The sequence below is a fragment of the Fringilla coelebs genome (assembly GCF_963513975.1).
Source record: "Fringilla coelebs genome assembly, chromosome: 4".
NCBI lineage: Eukaryota > Metazoa > Chordata > Aves > Passeriformes > Fringillidae > Fringilla > Fringilla coelebs.
Genome location: NC_140032.1, coordinates 72,304,242 through 72,324,740, shown reverse-complemented (window position 1 = coordinate 72,324,740; position 20,499 = coordinate 72,304,242). Strand labels below are relative to the sequence as shown.

Below are 20,499 nucleotides of genomic sequence, written 5' to 3'. Positions count from 1 at the left end.
CATGACCTTCATAATGTACTTTAGAACACTATGAGTGTTGAAATGCACTTTCTCAAGCAGTTTCCCTCTGTGAACTGTTTTCTCCACACAGGCCATCTGGAAATGGTGAGGTTTCTGCTGGAAGCCGGTGCAGACCAGGAGCACAAGACAGATGAGATGCACACTGCTCTCATGGAGGCTTGCATGGTAAGAGATGTAAGACTTGAGCAGTGAGGTCTATGGGCTCTATCTTCTTTCTGAAGATGGAGAAAGTGATTCCTTTGAGTGTCCTTCTGGCACAGAATCTAACTGTGATGTCTTGGTTCTCTTGTCTGCTTGATGGGAAGTTAACTTGATTGTTAAACTGAGAATTCATTTCTTAAATTTTCTTTTTATCCTTCTCTCCAAATAGATTCCTCATGTGTTGGGATTTTCATGGCATTAGCCTTGTGTAATGTCACACTGTGAACCCATGGCTGTAGAGGAGGGTAGTAAATCCCTGTTTAGTCTGCCCTTCCCTGAAACAACTGTGTAATGGTTCTAAAATCATCCAGTTGTGTCTGTTGAAGTTAATGGTTTCAGATGGGGGAATGATTAACAGAAACCATTCTACTTCTTGAAAGTTGTTCCAACGAAAGTCACGTAGGTAAACAGAACTCTAGCTGTCCTTTATCTCACCCTGAAATCTTACTAGAGCAGCCACATGAATATCCTTGGCCATGGCCTTGCAGCCAGTTCCTGGGAGTCGATGGTAAAATGACCTTGTTTGATGTTGCAGTTGCCTTCTCATCAGGATGTTTTTGTGGTGGAGCTATGGATCAAGCCTTCCTTTCCTTGTCATTCTCCTCTGCCCTTTTAACTCTTCTAATAGACTAAAAAAATTCCATCAGACCCACAGAGATGTTAAGACCTAATTTTTTGTTAAAAATTACTGAGCAGTAGGAAAAAATTCTTCTCCCTTATTTCTGCAGGAAGCTGTTCTAGGGAGGCAGTTCCATGCTGGTGCTCAGAGCTGGCAGATAGTTGAGAGTCTCATACCTTCAGCTCTGTTGATGAGAGGAGGAGCAGCTTTCTCTAGCAGTATTTAAAAACCTTGCAGTGTGAAGTGAAGCAGAGCAAGGACTTCCATCTCAGCATGTTCTTTGTGCAGAAACAGTTACTGCTCTTCAGTGGCACAGGAAAACTTCCTTCTCTGGAACAGCTTTGAGCTTGAACGTGTCCTCACAGAATTGTCTGTCTGTGGCATAGCCAGTGCAGGTTTAAACCCTTCTGCAGCCTTGTGGATTCAGGAACACTTGTGCCTGACAGTTTTTTAAGACAGCAGTTAATACTGACTTGATGCACATGAGGTGTTGGACCGTGGCACTTGGCTTGTGGGAGCAAAAAGCAGGGTGATCTAGTTGGTGTTTCCTCTCGCTGAAGGACTGCTGCCCAGAGAGCTTCAGCTTTAAAATGCAGCTGGTGCTCTCGTGAAGGTTGCTCAGGTGACTTTTCCTGATCCCTTAGCAGCTGGAAGGCTTTTCCTGGCTGTTGTAGGAGAGCTCAGCAGCCCCACCCCGCTGCAGGGTTTATTAAAACATGGATGCAGTTCCCTTGTGTGGTGCAGCTCCAGCAGTTTCCTGCAGGCTGCTTGGCCCACATAGGAAGCTTTGAAGCAAGCCTCGGTGCTGCGTCGTGCCATCCTCAGCGTGGAGCAGGGGTGAGCAGGTAGCTGTCTTGCCAGAGCCTGATGGATGAGGCACTGTCTCTGCATTTCCCTGAGGAAAGATTCTTTATGGAGGCTTGGAGTTTTTCCCTAAAATAGTACTGTCATTTCGTGTAAAAGGTGAATATGTCCTAGTTAATGTCCTAGATATTTTTCCGAGAGGAAGCCGTGCTCTGCTCCCTGGATATCAGAATAAGGTATGAAACACTTGAGAAAATGAAGCGGAAAAACGTCAGATGCAGTTTGGTATTTTGTCTGGAAAAGAGCTTTTTGGACTTGGGGTTTCCAGCTTGGCAAGGATGGCTGTGGATGAGATTTGTTGCCTCTTAGGAATTAATCTGAGATCAAGGTGTACTTACCTCGTTCAGTGGCAACCTTGGGAATGCCTTGTGTTCCTGGTGAGTGGCTGCTTATTTGCTGAAGCCCTCTGGCATTGTGTTTGTCAGATTTTGGTTCCTCCAAGTTGGAATGGTGGCCATCTCCTCATGGGGAAAATCAGCTTGGAGAGTTCTTGCTGTTGTTGGAGCGGAGCGACCCAGGCAGGCTCTGCTTCTGTCTGAACAAAGCAGCATGGAATGGCAATTGGATGTGTCACTGTCAGGCCTCCAGTGTAAACATGGAGCTGAAAAGCCACTTCAGATAGTTCCTGACTTTATGGAATACTGAAAATGTGACAGAGATCCTATGCTGAAGTATTTTTCGAGGAAGAAAGCAAATTTAGGAGCTGCATTTTGGTAGAAGGGGTTTGATCACAGTGGAGCATGATCATGGTGTCTGGAAAATCCTTCCAGAACCCTGCCAAGGGAAAGCTGTTGCTCGGGTGGGTGGCTCCTGGGATGTGTAAGGAACCTCTGACAAGTGGTCTCATTTAGGCTTTTCACTTGGAAGGAGAAAGTAAATCTTGACTGCTGTTAAATTGAGCAGTGAAATAGTTTTGCAGGGGCCGTGAGGCAAGCCAGGTCAGTGTGCATGGCTGCTTCTTAAGAAAGGGAGGAAGCAAAAGAATCTCACTCTTGTTCTTCTGGAGGAGACAAGCTTCTAAAGTAGTGGTGAGCTCCCTCTTGACTTTCTGGGCTTTATTTTGGAGTTCCCCGAGCCCCAAGTAAGTTGATCCCAAACATGTGAACTGGAGTCTGATACAAAGTTGTCTGGCTTGTTGCTTACACCATTGGCAGAGAGATCTGATAGGAGGTTCACAGCACATATTTAGTAAAACATGCTCAATGTTTCTACAGGTGCCTGTTCAATATAGGAGATCTTCATCCATATATTCTGGGAAATATTCAGAAAAACTGTTCAGCAAGTTCCATTGTATTTTTGAACTAATTTTACTCCCTCATTGCATTTTGTGTATTTTGCGGGAATTTGAGTCTGTGACAAAGCTGTGAAGCTGTGGAGAAAAGCAGTTTTTCCATTTGGTCAGTCTTCTGATCTTGGTTTGGTTTTTTTTTGGATTTCCAGGATGGTCATGTGGAAGTGGCAAGGTTACTTCTGGACAGCGGAGCTCAGGTGAACATGCCTGCCGACTCCTTCGAGTCCCCGCTGACTCTGGCAGCCTGTGGCGGGCACGTGGAGCTGGCAGCTCTGCTGATTGAGCGTGGGGCTAACTTGGAAGAGGTCAACGATGAGGGATACACGCCACTGATGGAGGCAGCTCGGGAAGGCCACGAGGAGATGGTGGCACTGCTGCTTGGGCAAGGTAACTGCTGCGGGGCCTTGCGCGGGCTGCGGCTCGGCTGACAGCTGCGTGTGCTGGGGAAGAAGCTCCGAGCCGCTGGGATTTTTGTTTCCTTTGGTTATAAGATGCCTTGTGCATATGGAGGTGGTTTGTGTGCTGATCCTGCCTCGTGTAACCGGTGTTTTGTGTTGTTTGAAGGAGCGAACATCAACGCTCAGACAGAGGAGACGCAAGAAACCGCATTAACTCTGGCTTGCTGCGGAGGGTTTTTGGAGGTGGCCGATTTTCTCATTAAAGCAGGAGCTGACATCGAACTCGGCTGTTCCACACCTTTGATGGAGGCTGCTCAGGAGGGGCATTTGGAGCTGGTTAAATACTTATTAGCTGCAGGTATGGATCATTTTGTTAACACTTTTGTAAAGGCTTCATCTAAGAGAAAAATGCTTTGTCTGATATTAATTACATTTTCTTTGGCAGCTTCTTGAAGTGAAGGTCTTTGAAGCCCAAAATAATTTACTGGTTGGTCTCTAATTGAACTTTTGAAGATTGAGTTCATGTAAACTTGTTTGGAGCTAACTTGCAGTTTGTTTTTATTCCTCGTAGAGTCCCATCAGGTTATCAGTTTAATAGATGCTGGATTGGAAGGGGAAAGTTTCATTTGCTGTTTGATCCTGTCAAGAGTGTGGAGGCTTGGATGTTTTCTGTAATGCCCATGATAAAGCTTACAAGGTTTTGCCCTTCTGTTTCAGGGGCTAATGTGCACGCAACAACAGCAACAGGTGACACGGCGCTGACGTACGCCTGTGAGAATGGCCACACTGATGTAGCAGATGTCTTACTTCAGGCGGGTGCAGATCTGGTAAGTCATTTACCTTCCTTAAAAAATCTAAGTAGGATATTAAATAATCAGCATCTGATATTCTTTCTGTTTCTGTGTTCATTGCTGAAAATTTACATGTTCTTTAATGTATTTTGGGCTGTTAGATTACCCTAAAGTGCAGAGGTCAGTTACAGTCCTCTGGTGATTGATGTCTAAAGCATTTCCAAGCCATTCAAGGTTTCCTGGACAGGAAAAAAAGGGATTTCATTATTTTGACATGGTATTCAGCTTCAAATTGTTAAGCTGATTGTAGGTTAGTCCTTATACCTGCAAATCTGTTCTATTCCTTATGCATCAGATAGCTGACAGTCTGTTTGGTGGGCTGTAATGGAATTAAGATGATGGAGGTGAAATGGTTTTTACTTTTCAGTAGTCTTTTACCACCAGTGTGTTATCAAAAAAGTGATGTTAAGCATGTGTCATAAGATGTCCTGTTTAACTCAAATCCCCCTTGTGTGCCTTGAATGCTTTCTGTCCAGGAGTCAAACCTGTGCAGAGACAGGTGGTGAATGGTTCACCTGCATTCACAATACCCTTAGTTCAAACTTTAGCTGAGTATTTATGGCTAAGCTCGTGAAACACTAGAGAAGGATGTTCCATGTCTAGCACCTTTTCCTTCAAAAACCCGGGAGGCTGGCTTGCTTTCTTTCACATGCCACTTTGGATTTTGAAGCCTTTCTTTATCTGCTCTAGGAGCATGAATCAGAAGGTGGAAGAACCCCTCTCATGAAAGCTGCCAGGGCAGGTCATGTTTGCACTGTTCAGTTCTTGATTAGCAAAGGTAAGAGTGTGGAATGGTTTGGGTTTTCCTGACATTAGAAATACTTCAAGTTAAGAACATGTCAGAGCTAGTGTAACTTCCTTGGATTTGCTTTAAATATCCTAGCTCAAGTTGGCAATTGATTCTCCAACTAGGTGTGTAATGATTACCTGTGGTTTCTGCTGAGATTAGTGGAACTGCATGTAGTTGTAAAAATAGTGTATTTCAGTCTGTACTTCCTAGTAGAAGCAGCAGTAGTAGGGATCCCTGGGGTCTCCATGGCCCATGGTGTAGCTTTGGAGCACTGTCTTTGGCAACTGAGCTATGAGTGCCTATTGGTTTCTACTTTTTGACTATAGCTTGCTTGACGTTTCAGTACAAACTGGGAATTTCCATTTTCCCTCTCTTGGGCTGATTCTCAAGAGTTTTTCTTGTCCCTGCCTTGCATGGAGTAGGACCTCTGGCAGGATGGAGTTTTCCCTGTGTAGATTGCAGAGCAGATAATTGTGTTACATTTGAGAGAGGTGCACCAGCTGATGTTTGCCCTTGTGTTTGTGCAGGAGCAAATGTGAACAGGACCACAGCGAACAACGATCACACAGTGCTGTCGCTGGCCTGTGCCGGAGGTCACTTGGCAGTGGTGGAGTTACTGCTCGCTCACGGTGCTGATCCCACACACAGACTCAAGGTTTGTCCCTCAGCTGCCTCATTTTCCTCTAAAACTAAGGATACCCAGCTGGAGTTTCTCCTTCTGTGTTCTCTACAACTCACCCAGCCTGTGATGATTTAAATGGAGTTTTGCACAAGCAGATGTTCTGCTCATGTACGTGTTGTTGGAGTTAGTGCAGGTCTCTCGACCATCATGAGTATCAAGGCTGCCTTCCAGTTGTCAAGCGCTGATTGTGGAAGAGGAAAGAATTTTGAAGTACTATTAATTTAATTTGTTTTGGAAAGTACTTCATCAAGTCTTTAAGTTTAGATGTGGACTTGTGGAGATGGAGTATTCACTAGAGCAGAAAGCAGTCACATAGGTAGTGTGTTGTGTCTCCCAAAGGGTTGCAGTGTTATTTCCATGATGCTCATTTCTAACTGTGTGCTCTTTCCCTGGCAGGATGGATCGACCATGCTGATCGAGGCAGCCAAAGGCGGTCACACCAGCGTGGTTTGTTACCTTCTAGATTACCCAAACAACTTGCTTTCTGCTCCTCCACCTGATGCCACTCAGCTGACCCCACCATCCCATGACCTCAACAGGGTAAGAGTTCGGGGCTCGTGGTCTGCAGGGCTTTTTTGCACTTACTTAGGCGAGAGTTTAAAGGTGAGAGAAAAGTCAGTCATGTCCTATCATAAACTGTGGGTGAGCACACTCAGAATTGCTTGGAGCTCTAATGGAAATGGGCAACACTTTTGAACGTTATGATGTAGTGCTCTCATCATTCTTACTGTTCTCTAAGTATTGCTGGAAAAAACCACTGAGAGTGGACAAAACCAGCAAGTGCAAAGATCTGCTTAAATGAAACTCTACAGAATTGAATTTATAGCCCATTGTGGCTTTTATTTGCTGTACTACAGTACAGCACTGTACCACGCTGAGTATGGTTCAGCAAATAATTTTTTAGGTTAAAAATGCCAAGTAGGTGGAGATCACATGATCTCCAGGTGTTAATCACCGAATTCAGCATATTAAAAACCGTATTGAATGTTCTTAGTCACCATTAAAGTCTATTTTCCTAAGAGATTTTGTTGACCTTCTGTTGAATTGTAACTAGCACAGAGTATGAGAAGAGTAATCTGTTAGTATCCGACGTTTTAGGCTCCTCGAGTACCAGTGCAGGCGCTGCCCATGGTCGTCCCACCCCAGGAGCCTGACAAACCCCCTGCTAATGTCGCCACAACCCTTCCCATCAGAAACAAAGGTCAGTCCTAGTTCTGCAGCTTATTGTCTAAATATCCTTCCTAGGTAGAAGATAGAGGCTTGCACTTGTAGCAGAGTAGCTCCTATGAAGAGTGTTTATGGATTCAGTCAAGGAAACTGCAATCTTGATTTTTTTTTAATTATTTTTTTAAGGATTTGCTTATCCACCAAGTATCAGTCATCTAACCCTGTAATCATAAAACGTCAAGAAATCTGCCTAAGTAAATATGCTAAAATCTCTAGTCTGACACACTGAACTCATGCAAAATGTTACCCAGAAGTCTATAGAAATTGGATAATGGAAGTTGCAAAACCCATGTTAATCTCCATATCATAGTTGATTTGATAACTTGTGTTTGCTTAGGGTAGTAGTCTGGGAGTGGGTTTGACTAATTGGATTGAAGGCGGAATTTCTTGTGCAGTAAAATCTTTAGTCTGATGTGGCTCAGGTCCTCCTAGGACTAAATTTGCATCTATTTTGCTCTCGCCATTTTGACACTTAATGCTTTCTGTACTTAAGAATTCTCGTCAAAAACCAATTTTTATCAAGCATCAGCAGTAGCAAATACAGGCGTGCATGTCCTAAAATTAATCCTGTGTGTACACTTGTATTGTTCTGGAGATACAGCGAGGATGGCTGGAAGAAACTGGGCACCTCCACTGCCTCAGATCCTGAGTTTTGATTTGCCTTTCGCCCTTCAAAATTAACCGATTGTTGCTTCTCCACCTGGTATGGCAGAGCATGTCAGCTGTGTTACTGGGGACTTCTGCATAAAAGACCAGTTGGATTAGTCCATCGCTTGTTCTTGCAGGAAGGCTGAAATACTTGCCTTGCCTGGACAGAGAGCTGAGCTTTGACACAGGCCAAATCGTGTCTGCTATGGATAAAACCTAGTGGCTAAAGACACCCTGTTAGGTCCTGCTAGATCTAAATGGCAGTCCTGGGTTCTGGCACTCTTTGTCACCTGAGCAAAGCTGGATACCTGGAGCGAAAGGATGCCTAGTTGTAGAAAGCCCAGCACTTCTTAAAGCGTACCGAGTCGGTTGCAAAACCGGCGGCCTAGTCCCAGTCCTAGAGATGTTTTTGTGTCCCTTGGGCTGCGCTTTCAGGGCTGTAAGCCTACGTTCATGTCCCAACACCATACCAGACGCAGAACACCAAGCACAGAGACAGCATATCCTTGCTTTTTGTTCCCAGTTTCCGTGTAGCAGCACTCGGTAGCAGCGGCTCGAGACAATCGCTTCCTTTGGCAAAAGCGTACCGATTGCTGGAGCAGACCTGTCACCGTAGCACAGGGCTATGTGGGATGCATGTGCACTAGTGTGGCCTGTTAATTGGCAGTCTGCCTGCTGGGTGCCAGCTGGCAGGTGTCCTCGGAGGGCCTTCGGGACACGCTCGCCTCCCGCGGGCGCCGTGCCCCGTGCGTAGCCGGCCACGCAGCGGCCCAGCAGTAGCTCTGTAATGAGGATGCCGTTCGTATGCACTTCCATTGGTTCTGAGGGGGTTTCTTTTTCACACAGCTGCTTCTAAACAAAAGTCCAGCAGTCATTTGCCAACAAACAACCAGGATGTACAGGGTTACATCACCAATCAGTCTCCAGAGAGCATTGTAGAAGAGGCTCAGGGCAAGTTGACAGAGCTGGAGCAGAGGATAAAAGAAGCCATAGAGAAGAACGCTCAGCTGCAGTCCCTGGAATTGGCGCACGCCGACCAGCTCACCAAAGAGAAGATTGAGGAGCTGAACAAAACGAGAGAGGAGCAAATCCAGAAGAAACAAAAGATTTTGGAGGAACTGCAGAAAGTGGAGCGAGAGTTACAGCTGAAAACTCAGCAGCAGCTAAAAAAGCAATATCTAGAGGTCAAAGCGCAAAGAATTCAGCTCCAGCAGCAGCAGCAGCAGCAGTCTTGCCAGCATCTGGGACTACTGACTCCCGTTGGGGTAGGAGAGCAACTCTCAGAGGGAGACTATGCACGATTGCAGCAAGTGGACCCCATCTTGCTCAAAGATGACCCTCAGCAAGCTGCTGCGCAGACGGGTTTTGCACCAGTTCAGCCTCTGGCCATGCCACAAGCTTTGCCTCTGGCAGCAGGTTCCATACCTCCAGGGTCCATCGCAAATCTTACAGAACTGCAAGGTGTTATAGTTGGACAGCCAGTGCTGGGCCAAGCACAACTAGCAGGGCTGGGGCAAGGAATACTGACAGAAACACAGCAAGGGTTAATGGTAGCCAGCCCTGCTCAGACGCTCAATGACACGCTGGATGACATCATGGCAGGTGGGTTTACATTGTTATGAGCAGGTATAATATTTGCTTGACCAGTCGAGGGTATGTCCACTTCTTTTTATATATGTGTGTGTGTGTGTGTCTGTGTATTCCCACGAGCTCTACGGCAAGCACCACTCGTCTTCTGCTCCCTGCCTTGAGGAGTTGGGAAAACTAGCTTTTAACTTTTCAGTTCGCAGGGTGAGCTGAGCCGTGCTTCTTGGTCAGGTTGGTATGGTGGAGTGGCATTTCTAACTTGTCATAGTGTGGGGAGGGATGTATTAGAGTTGATGTGGCAGTTCTGTTTTGGCCTGATTGTAGCTCAGGAGTAGCACCACGATGGTGCTGGGTAGTGGTTTGGACTAGCTAAGAGCTGACTTGCAGTAGGCTGAGCAGCTGTAGCACCACAACTAGCCTGTAAAATGTGAGGGACCTGCAGGTTTATCTTCAGAATAAGAGCTGCTCCACTTGGCCTTATGTAGTCTGTTTATTGGAAGTTTATGTTTCTGCTTGGGAAAAAAAAAGGCGATAATCCTATGACTTTCTGAAACATCTCCTCATAAAAATGGCTGCCAGCAGAAAGCACATTTCGCCTTACCAAATTCTTGTCATGGCTTTGGAGAATTCTCTGCCCAGTGACACGAATGCCCTAAGGCCTTAAGCAGTAAAACAGGGGAATGAAGCAGGTTTGAAATGCGAGTTGTTACTGTTGTTTTGGTTTACACCTCACTCAGCTGTGCTTCATCCAAACCCTTTCCGTGCTAAAGCAGTCACTGAAATACCCCTCAGCTGAACACAGACGAACTGCTAGGACACAGTCTTGAAGAAAGGTCACTTGATGAAAAAGTACCAAGATGCTCTTGGTTAAGCCGATGTCACTTTCACAAGTGCTGTCCATCTGAACAAGTCTGCTTTGCGAAGCTGTTTGCATGAGGCATGTGTGCCAGAGGAAGGCAGGTCTCCAAGAAGGTGTTAGCCCAGAGCTGGCCCTGTGTGTACTGCCAGAGCTTGGAGCACAGTAGTAGTACAGTCAGTGGAAGGTGTGGTAATTGATTTAAACTACTGGGTGGTGATTTTTTAAAGCACTTGAAATGCCACATTTGAAGGTGAGAGAGACACCTGATCAGTGCCCTTGTGTCCAGGCGAAGCTTCATTTAAGGTGACAAACTTTTTTGCTGGAAATGTTGTGTTAGAATTGAAGCACAGACATCAAGATTGGAAGTGGATGAAAATACCATGTATGCATGAAAAAGTAGATAAAATGACATACAGCATGCACTGACAGTAACAGTTTCTCTCATGGAACTGCTGGGGTGCAGGACAAGATGAATTTAAAAGCTGGGATGATTGCAGTTGTTGGTAACTTAGAAAGAATCTGTGCAATGCACTTGAGTTGTGTTTAAATACAAGTTGAACCTGGAGTTAGGATGTTTGGGACCTGTGTTTAGCTGCATGTCACATCCTGAGAAGGTGTGATTCCAGGTCATCTGCCACATAGCTGAATGCCTGTGTGGGCCTTTTTGGGCAGCCAGCTATTACCAGTGGGAATTCCAGGGAATGTTTTGGTTCTGCTCAGCCCCACTTGTTAGTAGTGCGTGCACACAAGCAGTTGGGAAGGAAGTCTGAATTCACTTTCTGTCAAGTGCCTGATTACAGGGTGTTTTTTTAATGCAAGAACAGACTCAGGCCTGAGTGTAGAACTTCAGTGCTAGCCTGCAGTGAGTCTACAAATCACAGTTTAATGTGGAGCTGAAATGGACTCCGTGTAACACAGAACATTTAAGTAGCCACTAAGTATTTGGTCAGTAAGTCTGTGTACTGCTTAAAGAGAAGCTTCTAGAGTATTCCTACAGATGTAAATTCTCGTTTCACAGATGCCTTGAGTTTAGTTCCATCACAGAGCTGTGTTTCCAGCACCAGCTGCAGAAACAAAGCTTCACCTTGATTGTGCAAGCTTGATTTAATGTGCATCTCTGTGCTTAATTAATTGAAAACAATGGCTAAGTAGTAAATAATACTTAATTTTTTCCTCTGGGCTCCTTTATGATCCTGCTGGAATTGAGAACTAGCGAAAGGTTTGCTCTTGAGCTTCAGATGTCAGGCAAGTTTTTTGCTTGCTGTGAGCCTCATAAAAAGAAGTATTTTTTAGGGTTAGTTATGTAAGGCTTGTATGGAAACATTGCATCTGTTAAGTGGTGTGGTAAAGATCTAAGGAGGAAAACCACCTTGTTTTTAATAGCAGGCTTTTTACAAAGTAAGAACTATTCCAATGATTGTGTCGAGTCACAGAGCTTCGCAAAGAACTTCAGGAATCTTGAGGCACTTGATAAAATGCATTCCTGGAAGCTACCTTGTGGGTTGAGTCAGTTGGAAATGCAGCTGTCGAAATTAAAACATCAGAAAGCAAGCTGTAAGCTTTTCACAGAGACTCAGTACTGAAAAAAGTAACAGTGGAGTGCCAGCATCCCAGGAAAATCAGGCTGTGTCCCACTTGTGACCGAGCAGGGGCTGGGGGCTGACCTGGCTTAGGCTGCCTGGCACACTGTGAACTAAAAACCACCGAGACCGCAGGTGCGCGCCGGTTCTCAGACTGCGCCCGTGGAGCCCTCTTGCACAGCAGCAGCCCAGAGTTTGTGTTGGAATTCAGAGCATAACTTGCACTGTTCCAGTCCGAGGCATGTTCTGCATCTCAAGTGCTCTGGAGTGATTGTAATCCTGTGTGGCACAAACATGGTTTGTAATAACTGAGGCTACTACAGAGAAACTGGGGGCAGAGGAGGAACTGATGTGGAACAAGCCCGTAGAGCTGGCTTGAAACCAGCTGGAAAAAGCTGAGATGTCTCATACATTTCTTGTAAAGTATTTTTTTATTCCGTCCCTCATCTTGCCTCTTTGCTGTGTAATGTGGAGCAGTTTTTATCTGTCTGCCATTGAAGTTGCAGGAGACAGGAATCAGTGCATAAGACCAGAGCTGTGCCCACAGCAAGACAGCATTTGTGGGACGTGTGATGGCCACATGAAGGGAGAAAGGCAAGGGCATGTCACTCTGGTGAGGCCAGTGGGCATGGGGGAGGAGGTAGCTGCTCTGAGGGTGTCCTCTCTTCATTCAAGCTAAGAGAGAGTTGAGGTATGGACAGAAGAAAATCAAGATAAAGAGCAGGTCTGTTCCAAATACCAGTAAGCACAAAAGTGATTGTCTGAGAGCCCAGCAAATGTCCAAGACTGGAAGTGGAATAGTCAGACGGTGCTTGGTGATGTCTTCCGACCAAGAAGCTTGATTAAGGTGTAGGTGCTCCTGTACCAAGTCATTTAGATACTGAAATATGCCAGCAGTGAACTAACTCGGAAGACTGGGTTATCCCAGGCATGAAATGATGGTGTTTCCATGGTGGAGTACAGACTTGAGTTCACTTTGTGCCACTAGAGTGAGGCATTAGAGTGGGGCAAGGAGCCGAGTGCAGAGATAAATATTTGACTGTCAGTGTGTTCAGCATGTAGAATCAAGTTGCTTACTCCTCTCAGTGCTCCAGACTGGTCTGAAAACATCGTGGGTTATTGAAAACTTGGAATATTTTAGTTTAGGTGCCGTAAAAATTCTGTTCATCACCCTTGGCACGTTCATTAGAAATTTGAACTCCACGCAGGTGATGTTGAAATAAGTATAACCAAGGTGATTACCCATAAAAATGGATATTGTGTCCCAGTGAATTGTGCTGTACGTATATGAACTAAATTTGTGGATTATTGCTGAAGCACGTCTTTGGTTTTGGTTTGTTTGTTTGTTTCGTATTGGGGGTGGGGGGGGAAGTAATTGGGTTTTTTTGTTGTTTTTTCTCCCCTCACAACAAATGTAAAAAGTAGACTTTACCTGAACTGAGACCTTCTTAACTAACTTAATTTTTTTTTAGCCTGAGAATTTACTAATGTCTTCTGTAAGAGAGAAGATGCTTGCCAGTCTCCTTTTTGGGACATGAGCAGGAATTCTTAGAAACTGTTTCGAACATGTGCAATTTTTGACCTTATGTCAAAATATTTTGCCCCATCTTCAGGATGTTAATTTTAATCCACACCAAGTGTGATTTGTGAGATAAGTTTTCAAAAGGCACTGGAATTCTGGATTGGAATTCTGAATTCTGACTTAATTATAGCGTTAATGATACTTTGTGTTAGAAGCTGAGGGTTCTTTGCTTCTCCTGGTGCCATTTATTGGCTTCTTTGCTGGGATTTAGGAAGTCCAGAAATTAAATTAGTTATGGGTGTAAAATAGAGCTGCCTTGCAGAGGTGGGAGCACACAGCTGGGCCTGTTGGGATACAGGTGTTGTGTTCCATTTTGCAGTTGAAAGTGCTTTTGTCAGCTGGACACAGTAGTGTGTGGTGCTTCACCTTCTCCTTTGCTGTTACACTTCAGAAACAGCTGCAGAAACACTGGAGAAGTGACAGGGAAAAAGCCATTGAGTTCTTCTGAGGACAAGTAGGGAAATGGGTGTTTTCCCCAGCAGCTGCTTTAGACTGAGGTTTGCTGTGTACTCCTGAACCTCCCACGCGCAGCATGAAGCTCAGGGAGCGTGGCAGTCGGTGCTATCTGTGTCGTGTCCATACACTGTTACCCCGTCAGTGGTGTTACCTTTGCTTACCTAACACCTTGACCAGACTCTCTGCAACCTGCTGTTACAAGGCTTCCACTTCTCTGGTTTCAGCAAATTCTGCCCTGTGAGCATCCTGCCCTGTTGCTTTTTTGTTATCTTTATGGGGGGTGGGGGTGAAGGCTGGACAGACTTCTACGTGAAAACGTTTAAACTGTTTTAAGAAAAATTGCATAGGTACCTGTTGGTTGGACTTGTTCTGCAGCCCTGCTTCCAAAGGTATGGAGCTCCAGGTCCAAATTATGGCTGAGTTGTTGTAGGAAAGTCTTTAAAAAAAAACCAAAAAACTTCTGCTGGGCTTTTAGAAAACTTGTCAGTCTGATACTTAACTCTTTCTTTGATTGAATGCAGTAAACCTTTTTCATAGTTCAAATTGTAAGAGTTAAAGGATCAAAGGTTGGGCTCAGTGTGTGGAATACACAGATTTGTGGAAAACAACAGTTTTTGAGGAGTTCCATCTGTCGGTGGGAATTCATCCCACTGTCCCTTTATTGTCACATTGCATTGGGAAGTGTTTTGCTTTGACTAAGTGTGCTTCTTCTGTCCAACAGCAGTGAGTGGAAGAGCATCTGCAATGTCAAACACTCCTACCCACAGCATTGCAACCTCAGTGTCCCAACCTCAGACGCCGACTCCGAGTCCCATCATTTCTCCTTCAGCCATGCTGCCCATCTACCCTGCTATAGACATCGATGCCCAGGTGAGCCTGCCGCTCTCACAGACGCACCAAGCTGCTTTTTCCTGCATCCTGAATAATTCAGTGGTGGCAAACAGCTCTGCTGTATAACGCATTGGGGTCTGGGGACTGCATTTGCTGCTTTTAGAAAGCCAGAGCAACGCCCCCGAGAGTCGCAACCCACTTTCCTCTGTGCTCTCACCGAAGCAAAAAAGGTCTCTGACTGGCTAAACACTTGCATTTCTTATTGCTTTGTTGTCAGTGGGATTATGAGAAACAGCAGAGTTGCCTACTGACAGAAATTAAATGTTTTCTGGCCTCGTATCCTAAGACAAAAATAAGCCTCAAAGCATTGCACATGGAGTTTTCAGTTGTGCTTCCAAGTTGTTGGCCAGAGATCACGGGTGTATGAAAGTCTTGAAACTAATAATTGCTGTGATTTTTTTAGCAAGAGGAAATAATTCAAGCTCTCATTTTTACTAAGGGAAAGGCTTTTCTGTAAGAAAATAATTGTTAGAAGGGCAGCTTTATGTTTACTTGAAGCTAGCTGGCCATCAGCATTCTGACTGGCATATATCTATGCACAGCTCTGGGCTGTGCATGACATGACTAAGATTGGGCAGCATGGAGCAGAGCAAAGGCATGAGATCGTTGGGGAGAAAAGGAGAGAAACCTCTGGAAAATCAGCTCTTGCTACTTATTTGCTTGTGGCACTTGGCTTGGGTTCTGCCCTGGTGAAGCCTTTGGCAGAACCGGAGTGCTAAGAATTAAAGACAGAATTCTTACCTTCATTAGACCATCTAAAGGTCAGAGCCTAGCAGTGGTCAAGAAGTTAATCTGGTTAGCAGAGCACAGATGAGAGCTCAGTTCTTCAAGAGTCTCAGTTGTTGTCAGGATTTCTTCTTAAACCTCCCAGTAGAGCTGCCTTGAGAGGTAGAATCCTGTCATAAACTTGCACACAGCTGTCAAGGGGGGCATCCATAAACATGCCCTTAGCTTATAGAAGCTTTTTCCTTTGGCATGGGTCCCATTCTGTTTTGGCTATAACAGGGGCTGTACTTGAAAGAGCAAGTATTTATCTGTGTGTCTGTCTGTTTGGTTTAGACTGAGAGTAACCATGACACAGCCTTGACGCTGGCCTGTGCTGGTGGCCATGAAGAACTGGTACAAACCCTGCTGGAGAGAGGAGCTAACATTGAGCACAGGGACAAGAAAGGTGAGTGTCTCACCATGGCAGTAGGAGCCCTGTCTGCTGTGCCAGTGTGTCCCACTAAATAAACCCCAGTAAATCTAGACTTCCTATGTCACCTGTAGGCTTGCTCCTCTGGTGCTGTAACTCGTGTCATGTTTTCTGTTTCAGGGTTTACTCCGCTTATTCTGGCTGCTACAGCTGGCCACGTGGGGGTTGTGGAAATCTTACTGGATAATGGAGCTGATATTGAAGCCCAGTCTGAGAGAACCAAGGACACTCCCTTGTCTTTGGCTTGTTCAGGAGGGAGGCAAGAGGTGAAGTAAACCTTAAATCCTGAGAAGCAGTGTGTGAATGACATATTGTGTCAGTGCAGTACAAGAATCTTCCAGAAAAGATAGAGTCCCACAGGATGTGTGTTTAAAAAAGATGCAAAGACCTTCACATTTTCCAATTTGCACATTACCACATGTCTCATCTAGACTGCCTTTTCTCTTTTGGTAACTGGACTGGTGCTTGCAGGTGTCCTGTGAATGCAGTCATTAGTGCCCCATTATGGGACTTCAATGAGCATAATTAAATGTAGATATGAAAGTGAATGCTATCATGAGTATTGGTGCTGAGAATCAGGAGTTAGACACAAATGGGTTCCCTATCATAGTTTTTGGGGGGAAAAAATGGGAAAAAACTGGGCTTTGGGCAGCAGAGATGATGTTAGACCGCCCTCCTGCCCAAATTTTGGGTTTGACAGTGTATTTGTTCTGTGAATTCACGGGAAAACATTCTGATTGAGAATTGCACAGATCTGATCTAAATTTTTGAATGCCTAAAACCTGAAAGGGAAGCAAATTTAACATTGCACTAGACGTGACACCACGGGTTTTCACCTCAGTGTACACTGTGATTTTAGAGTTGCTAGACAGTTCAGTTTCTGGTCAAGTCCTCTGCAGGAGAGGACAAAAAGCAGGAGTACTTGGTACACCATGTTGAAACTGAATTTTTGGGTCTGGCTGAAATAATCATGAGGCGATCTGCTTTTTCTTATTCTGCTGTTGAATTTGGTACACTCCTGAGCAGCCATGATAGTTATTTTGGTTTTTTTTTAAGGGGAAGTTTTCTAGTGGCTTTGGGGACACAGGTGTGGCCTCATCCAGTCATGAGGGCAAGGAGTATAGCAAAGCAACTGATTTAAGCGCTTTCTTACCATTGGTATCTAAAAAGCATTTGTCTTGGCTAGATTTGCAAGTCTGGGAGCAAACCAGATGTTATGTGTTGAAACACTGCAGGTGGTGGAGTTGCTGCTAGCTCGAGGGGCAAACAAGGAGCACAGGAATGTGTCTGATTACACACCTCTGAGCCTCGCCGCCTCAGGTGGCTACGTGAACATTATCAAGATTCTGCTGAATGCTGGGGCAGAAATCAATTCCAGGCAAGTTCCCTTCCCAGCCCTTATCTCTTGTGCTCCGTTGTGAGTTGTGTGAGGAAAGTGTGTGTGTTTTCCCTGGGTGGTTTTCTCTGTGTGTGTGCGTTTATGCCCTGCTTTGGCACCTGTTGGGAGGTAGACAACAGCTCAGCTGTGAGCTGCACGGATACAAGCAAAGGGCCAGGCACAGGCTATGAGTTGTAAGCACACCTCATAAGAGATGCCCTTCACTTCACAGTGCAGTCTCTAAAGTAGAAACACTTGTCCTAAACCATACTGCTGTGGAGAACCTTCTCTATGTTCAGTGGAAGTTGGTATGCATCTGATTTTTCAGTGTGTGAATACCCTGCCTCCAAAAGTTTACTGTAGTCACATTTCTGAAATGACTTTTAAAACAGTTTTGGTTCTTTGTTTCTTCTCTTTCAGAACTGGTAGCAAATTGGGCATTTCTCCCTTGATGCTGGCGGCCATGAATGGGCACACTGCTGCTGTCAAGCTGTTACTGGACATGGGCTCTGATATAAATGCCCAGATCGAGACCAACAGGAATACAGCTCTGACTCTGGCCTGTTTCCAAGGAAGAACTGAGGTGGTCAGCCTGCTGCTTGATAGAAAAGCTAACGTGGAGCACAGAGCCAAGGTAAAGAGCAAGGGAGGTGCTTGTAAGTCATCGTGTCTGTGTTGGTACCTGATTTTCTTGCCTTTGTGCAAGTCAGCTTCTCTGGTTCAGTTCTCTAGCCCGGTTAACTGAACTGAACCAGATATCATAGAGAAAAAAAATGGCTGTATTTAAGGGCTAAGATTTTGGTGGTTGCAAAGCTCATGGAAAAACGTGTTTCTTCAAAAAAGCGTTGATTCATCTTGAGGTGCTTACAGGCATAAGGACAGTGACCCATTGTGTTTGTGAGTCAGATAACCACTGTGTCTGAGGTAAGCCACTCCCCCCACTAATGGCCTCTGTCTGCTTGTCCCAGACTGGTCTCACTCCGTTAATGGAAGCAGCCTCTGGCGGGTACGCAGAGGTGGGCAGGGTCCTGCTGGACAAAGGTGCGGATGTCAACGCTCCCCCGGTCCCTTCATCCAGAGACACAGCTTTAACCATTGCAGCGGACAAGGGGCACTACAAGTTCTGTGAGCTCCTCATTAGCAGGTACGGTGCTGGCAAGGGAGAGGCCTCAAGGAGAACGTGGCAGTGTTTAGGCTTCATTTTCCCAAAATACCATCACATTTCCAAATGACCAGTAGGGGGTCAGGAAATGGGAAAGGTTCTGTGTGTCTGTTGAGTTCTATCACGTAATTCAGTTTATGCCAAGGACTCAAATGAAGTTTTCCTTGGGGTCAGAGTGCTTCCTGTTGCCTAAAAGCAGGGGTTTGATGGCATGTGTTGGGTTTTGTAGGGGAGCTCACATCGATGTGCGGAACAAGAAGGGCAATACTCCACTGTGGCTGGCAGCAAATGGGGGGCATCTTGATGTGGTCCAGCTGCTGGTCCAGGCTGGAGCTGATGTGGATGCAGCTGATAACAGGAAAATAACTCCTCTCATGGCAGCCTTCCGAAAGGTAAATGGTGGAATTCAGCTTGGCTCTTAGCTGGGATTGTTTTGCTCATCCCTATATAGATGTTAGGAGTAGCACATACTGCCAGAAGCTACATATTTGATAATATTTCAGTTACTTTGAATACTTGGCCTTGAATCCTCAGAAACAGATACATGTGTTGCCTGTGTAATATCTCTGTTCAAGTCTAATTGCAATTTGCTTTATAGGCAATGTAGTGAGTCTGGTTCTGGTGTGTGTGAGGGGTGAAAATTGCAGTGTGTTTCTGTGTCATAGAACTGGGGGGAAATAGGAGTGGTTCCTTAGGCAAGAGAGGGTGAGGACTTGGGTCAAAAAGAAGGGCAGTTTAGCCTGATTTGAGTCTGCAGATGATTTCTGTTAGTAAGGGAATGTAGTTGAGGTGTTGCAGTACTGGAAACATTGCAGATGACTGTAGAAGCCTGTAGCTGTTAAGCTGTTAGTGATGGGCATCTGAAAACAGCCCCAAAAAAGGCAGAAGTTTTTCAAGTACTTCTGGAGTAAGGGCAACGTGATGAGAGGTAATTACTTGCCTTCTCTGGTGGCAGAAATGTGCCTCACTAGTTCAGAAGGTGAGAAAGATCTCAAAGAAAGTGTTGAGAGCTTCATGTGGCGAGGAGTTGGAAATGAATATTTTGCAAGGAGTGCTGGGGCTGAAGTGTCTCTCAGTCAGCCAGAGGCAGCTGGTGTGATAGCAGGTGTTCTCCTTGAAACGTGTTTTGCAGGGCCACGTGAAAGTGGTGCGCTACCTGGTGAAAGAGGTGAACCAGTTCCCCTCCGACTCGGAGTGCATGAGATACATTGCAACCATCACTGATAAGGTAAGGGGGGGCAAGGAAACACTTGACAAGGAGCAGAGTTGTGTCTCAGCCTCAGAGACACTCGTGTGGCCTCTCTTCGGCTCACTGGCCACCAGCATTCAGCCTGAGCCTGAGCCCCATTGGAATTGTTGAGGAAAACCAGCAGGAAGTGAGAACACGTGGCACTTGGTTCTCAATGCGCTCTGTCGTTTCAGGAGATGCTGAAGAAGTGCCACCTGTGCATGGAGTCAATCGTTCAAGCCAAAGATAGACAGGCTGCAGAAGCCAACAAAAACGCAAGCATTCTGCTAGAGGAACTGGACTTGGAGAAGGCAAGTGCCAAGAGTTGCAGCTGGGAATACTACTCTCTTAAAATTCCTGTGTCACGTTCCTTCAAGATGATAAGGTTGATAAAGTAGTTATTGGGGTACAGGAGTGTGTGTAATGACTGTAATTGGAGTGTTCAGAGCTGAGCATCTTGCTGTTCAGATAATCTTTGGACTTTGCTATTATTCAGAGACATTGGATCAGGAAATGCCAATGTAACTATTTCCTCTGTACCAAAAGAAGGATTTCTGAATGTGATTTGTCAAAAAAACCGAGTGTGGCATTTTCTAGTCATACTTATGTGGATTTAAGGTCTAAACCCAGTTTTGTGTCCTAAATATTAAAAAAAATGAAGTAATTTACTAAAAACCATGATACTGTAGTAGAAATAAAATGGAAAAATCCAAGGAAATAAAAAGCATTTGGATTTTTTAAAATGCATGGGACATCTTGTAATGCTGTTCCATGTGCTTGACTTGCAGTTAAGGGAAGAAAGCAGGAGACTGGCTCTGGCTGCCAAAAGAGAGAAGAGAAAAGAGAAAAGGAGGAAGAAAAAAGAAGAACAAAGGCGAAAACTAGAAGAAATAGAAGCGAAAAATAAAGAGAATTTCGAACTTCAAGCTGCTCAGGAGAAGGAAAAGTTAAAAGCTGAAGGTGATTACTGCAATTATTCCAAGAAAAGA

General features: G+C 45.2%; 1 protein-coding gene across 5 annotated transcripts in view; it reads left to right on the top strand.

Moving 5' to 3' along the window:
* The window catches only part of ANKRD17 (ankyrin repeat domain 17), a 67,356-nt gene that overhangs the window by 38,128 nt on the left and 8,729 nt on the right, over positions 1-20,499 (top strand). For 2 of the 5 annotated variants that reach the window (XM_084204836.1, XM_084204838.1), the window contains exons 7-25: positions 92-186; positions 3,146-3,383; positions 3,561-3,752; positions 4,112-4,221; positions 4,936-5,023; positions 5,563-5,690; positions 6,114-6,257; positions 6,816-6,918; positions 8,439-9,194; positions 14,378-14,526; positions 15,607-15,718; positions 15,863-16,008; positions 16,978-17,120; positions 17,541-17,754; positions 18,089-18,264; positions 18,512-18,674; positions 19,415-19,510; positions 19,705-19,821; positions 20,299-20,470. In XM_084204836.1, coding sequence (XP_084060962.1) covers positions 92-186; positions 3,146-3,383; positions 3,561-3,752; positions 4,112-4,221; positions 4,936-5,023; positions 5,563-5,690; positions 6,114-6,257; positions 6,816-6,918; positions 8,439-9,194; positions 14,378-14,526; positions 15,607-15,718; positions 15,863-16,008; positions 16,978-17,120; positions 17,541-17,754; positions 18,089-18,264; positions 18,512-18,674; positions 19,415-19,510; positions 19,705-19,821; positions 20,299-20,470 — 3,342 coding nt within the window. The remainder of the gene's footprint in view (positions 1-91; positions 187-3,145; positions 3,384-3,560; positions 3,753-4,111; positions 4,222-4,935; positions 5,024-5,562; positions 5,691-6,113; positions 6,258-6,815; positions 6,919-8,438; positions 9,195-14,377; positions 14,527-15,606; positions 15,719-15,862; positions 16,009-16,977; positions 17,121-17,540; positions 17,755-18,088; positions 18,265-18,511; positions 18,675-19,414; positions 19,511-19,704; positions 19,822-20,298; positions 20,471-20,499) is intronic. The other 3 variants (XM_084204837.1, XM_084204840.1, XM_084204839.1) reach the window with 3 other exon arrangements.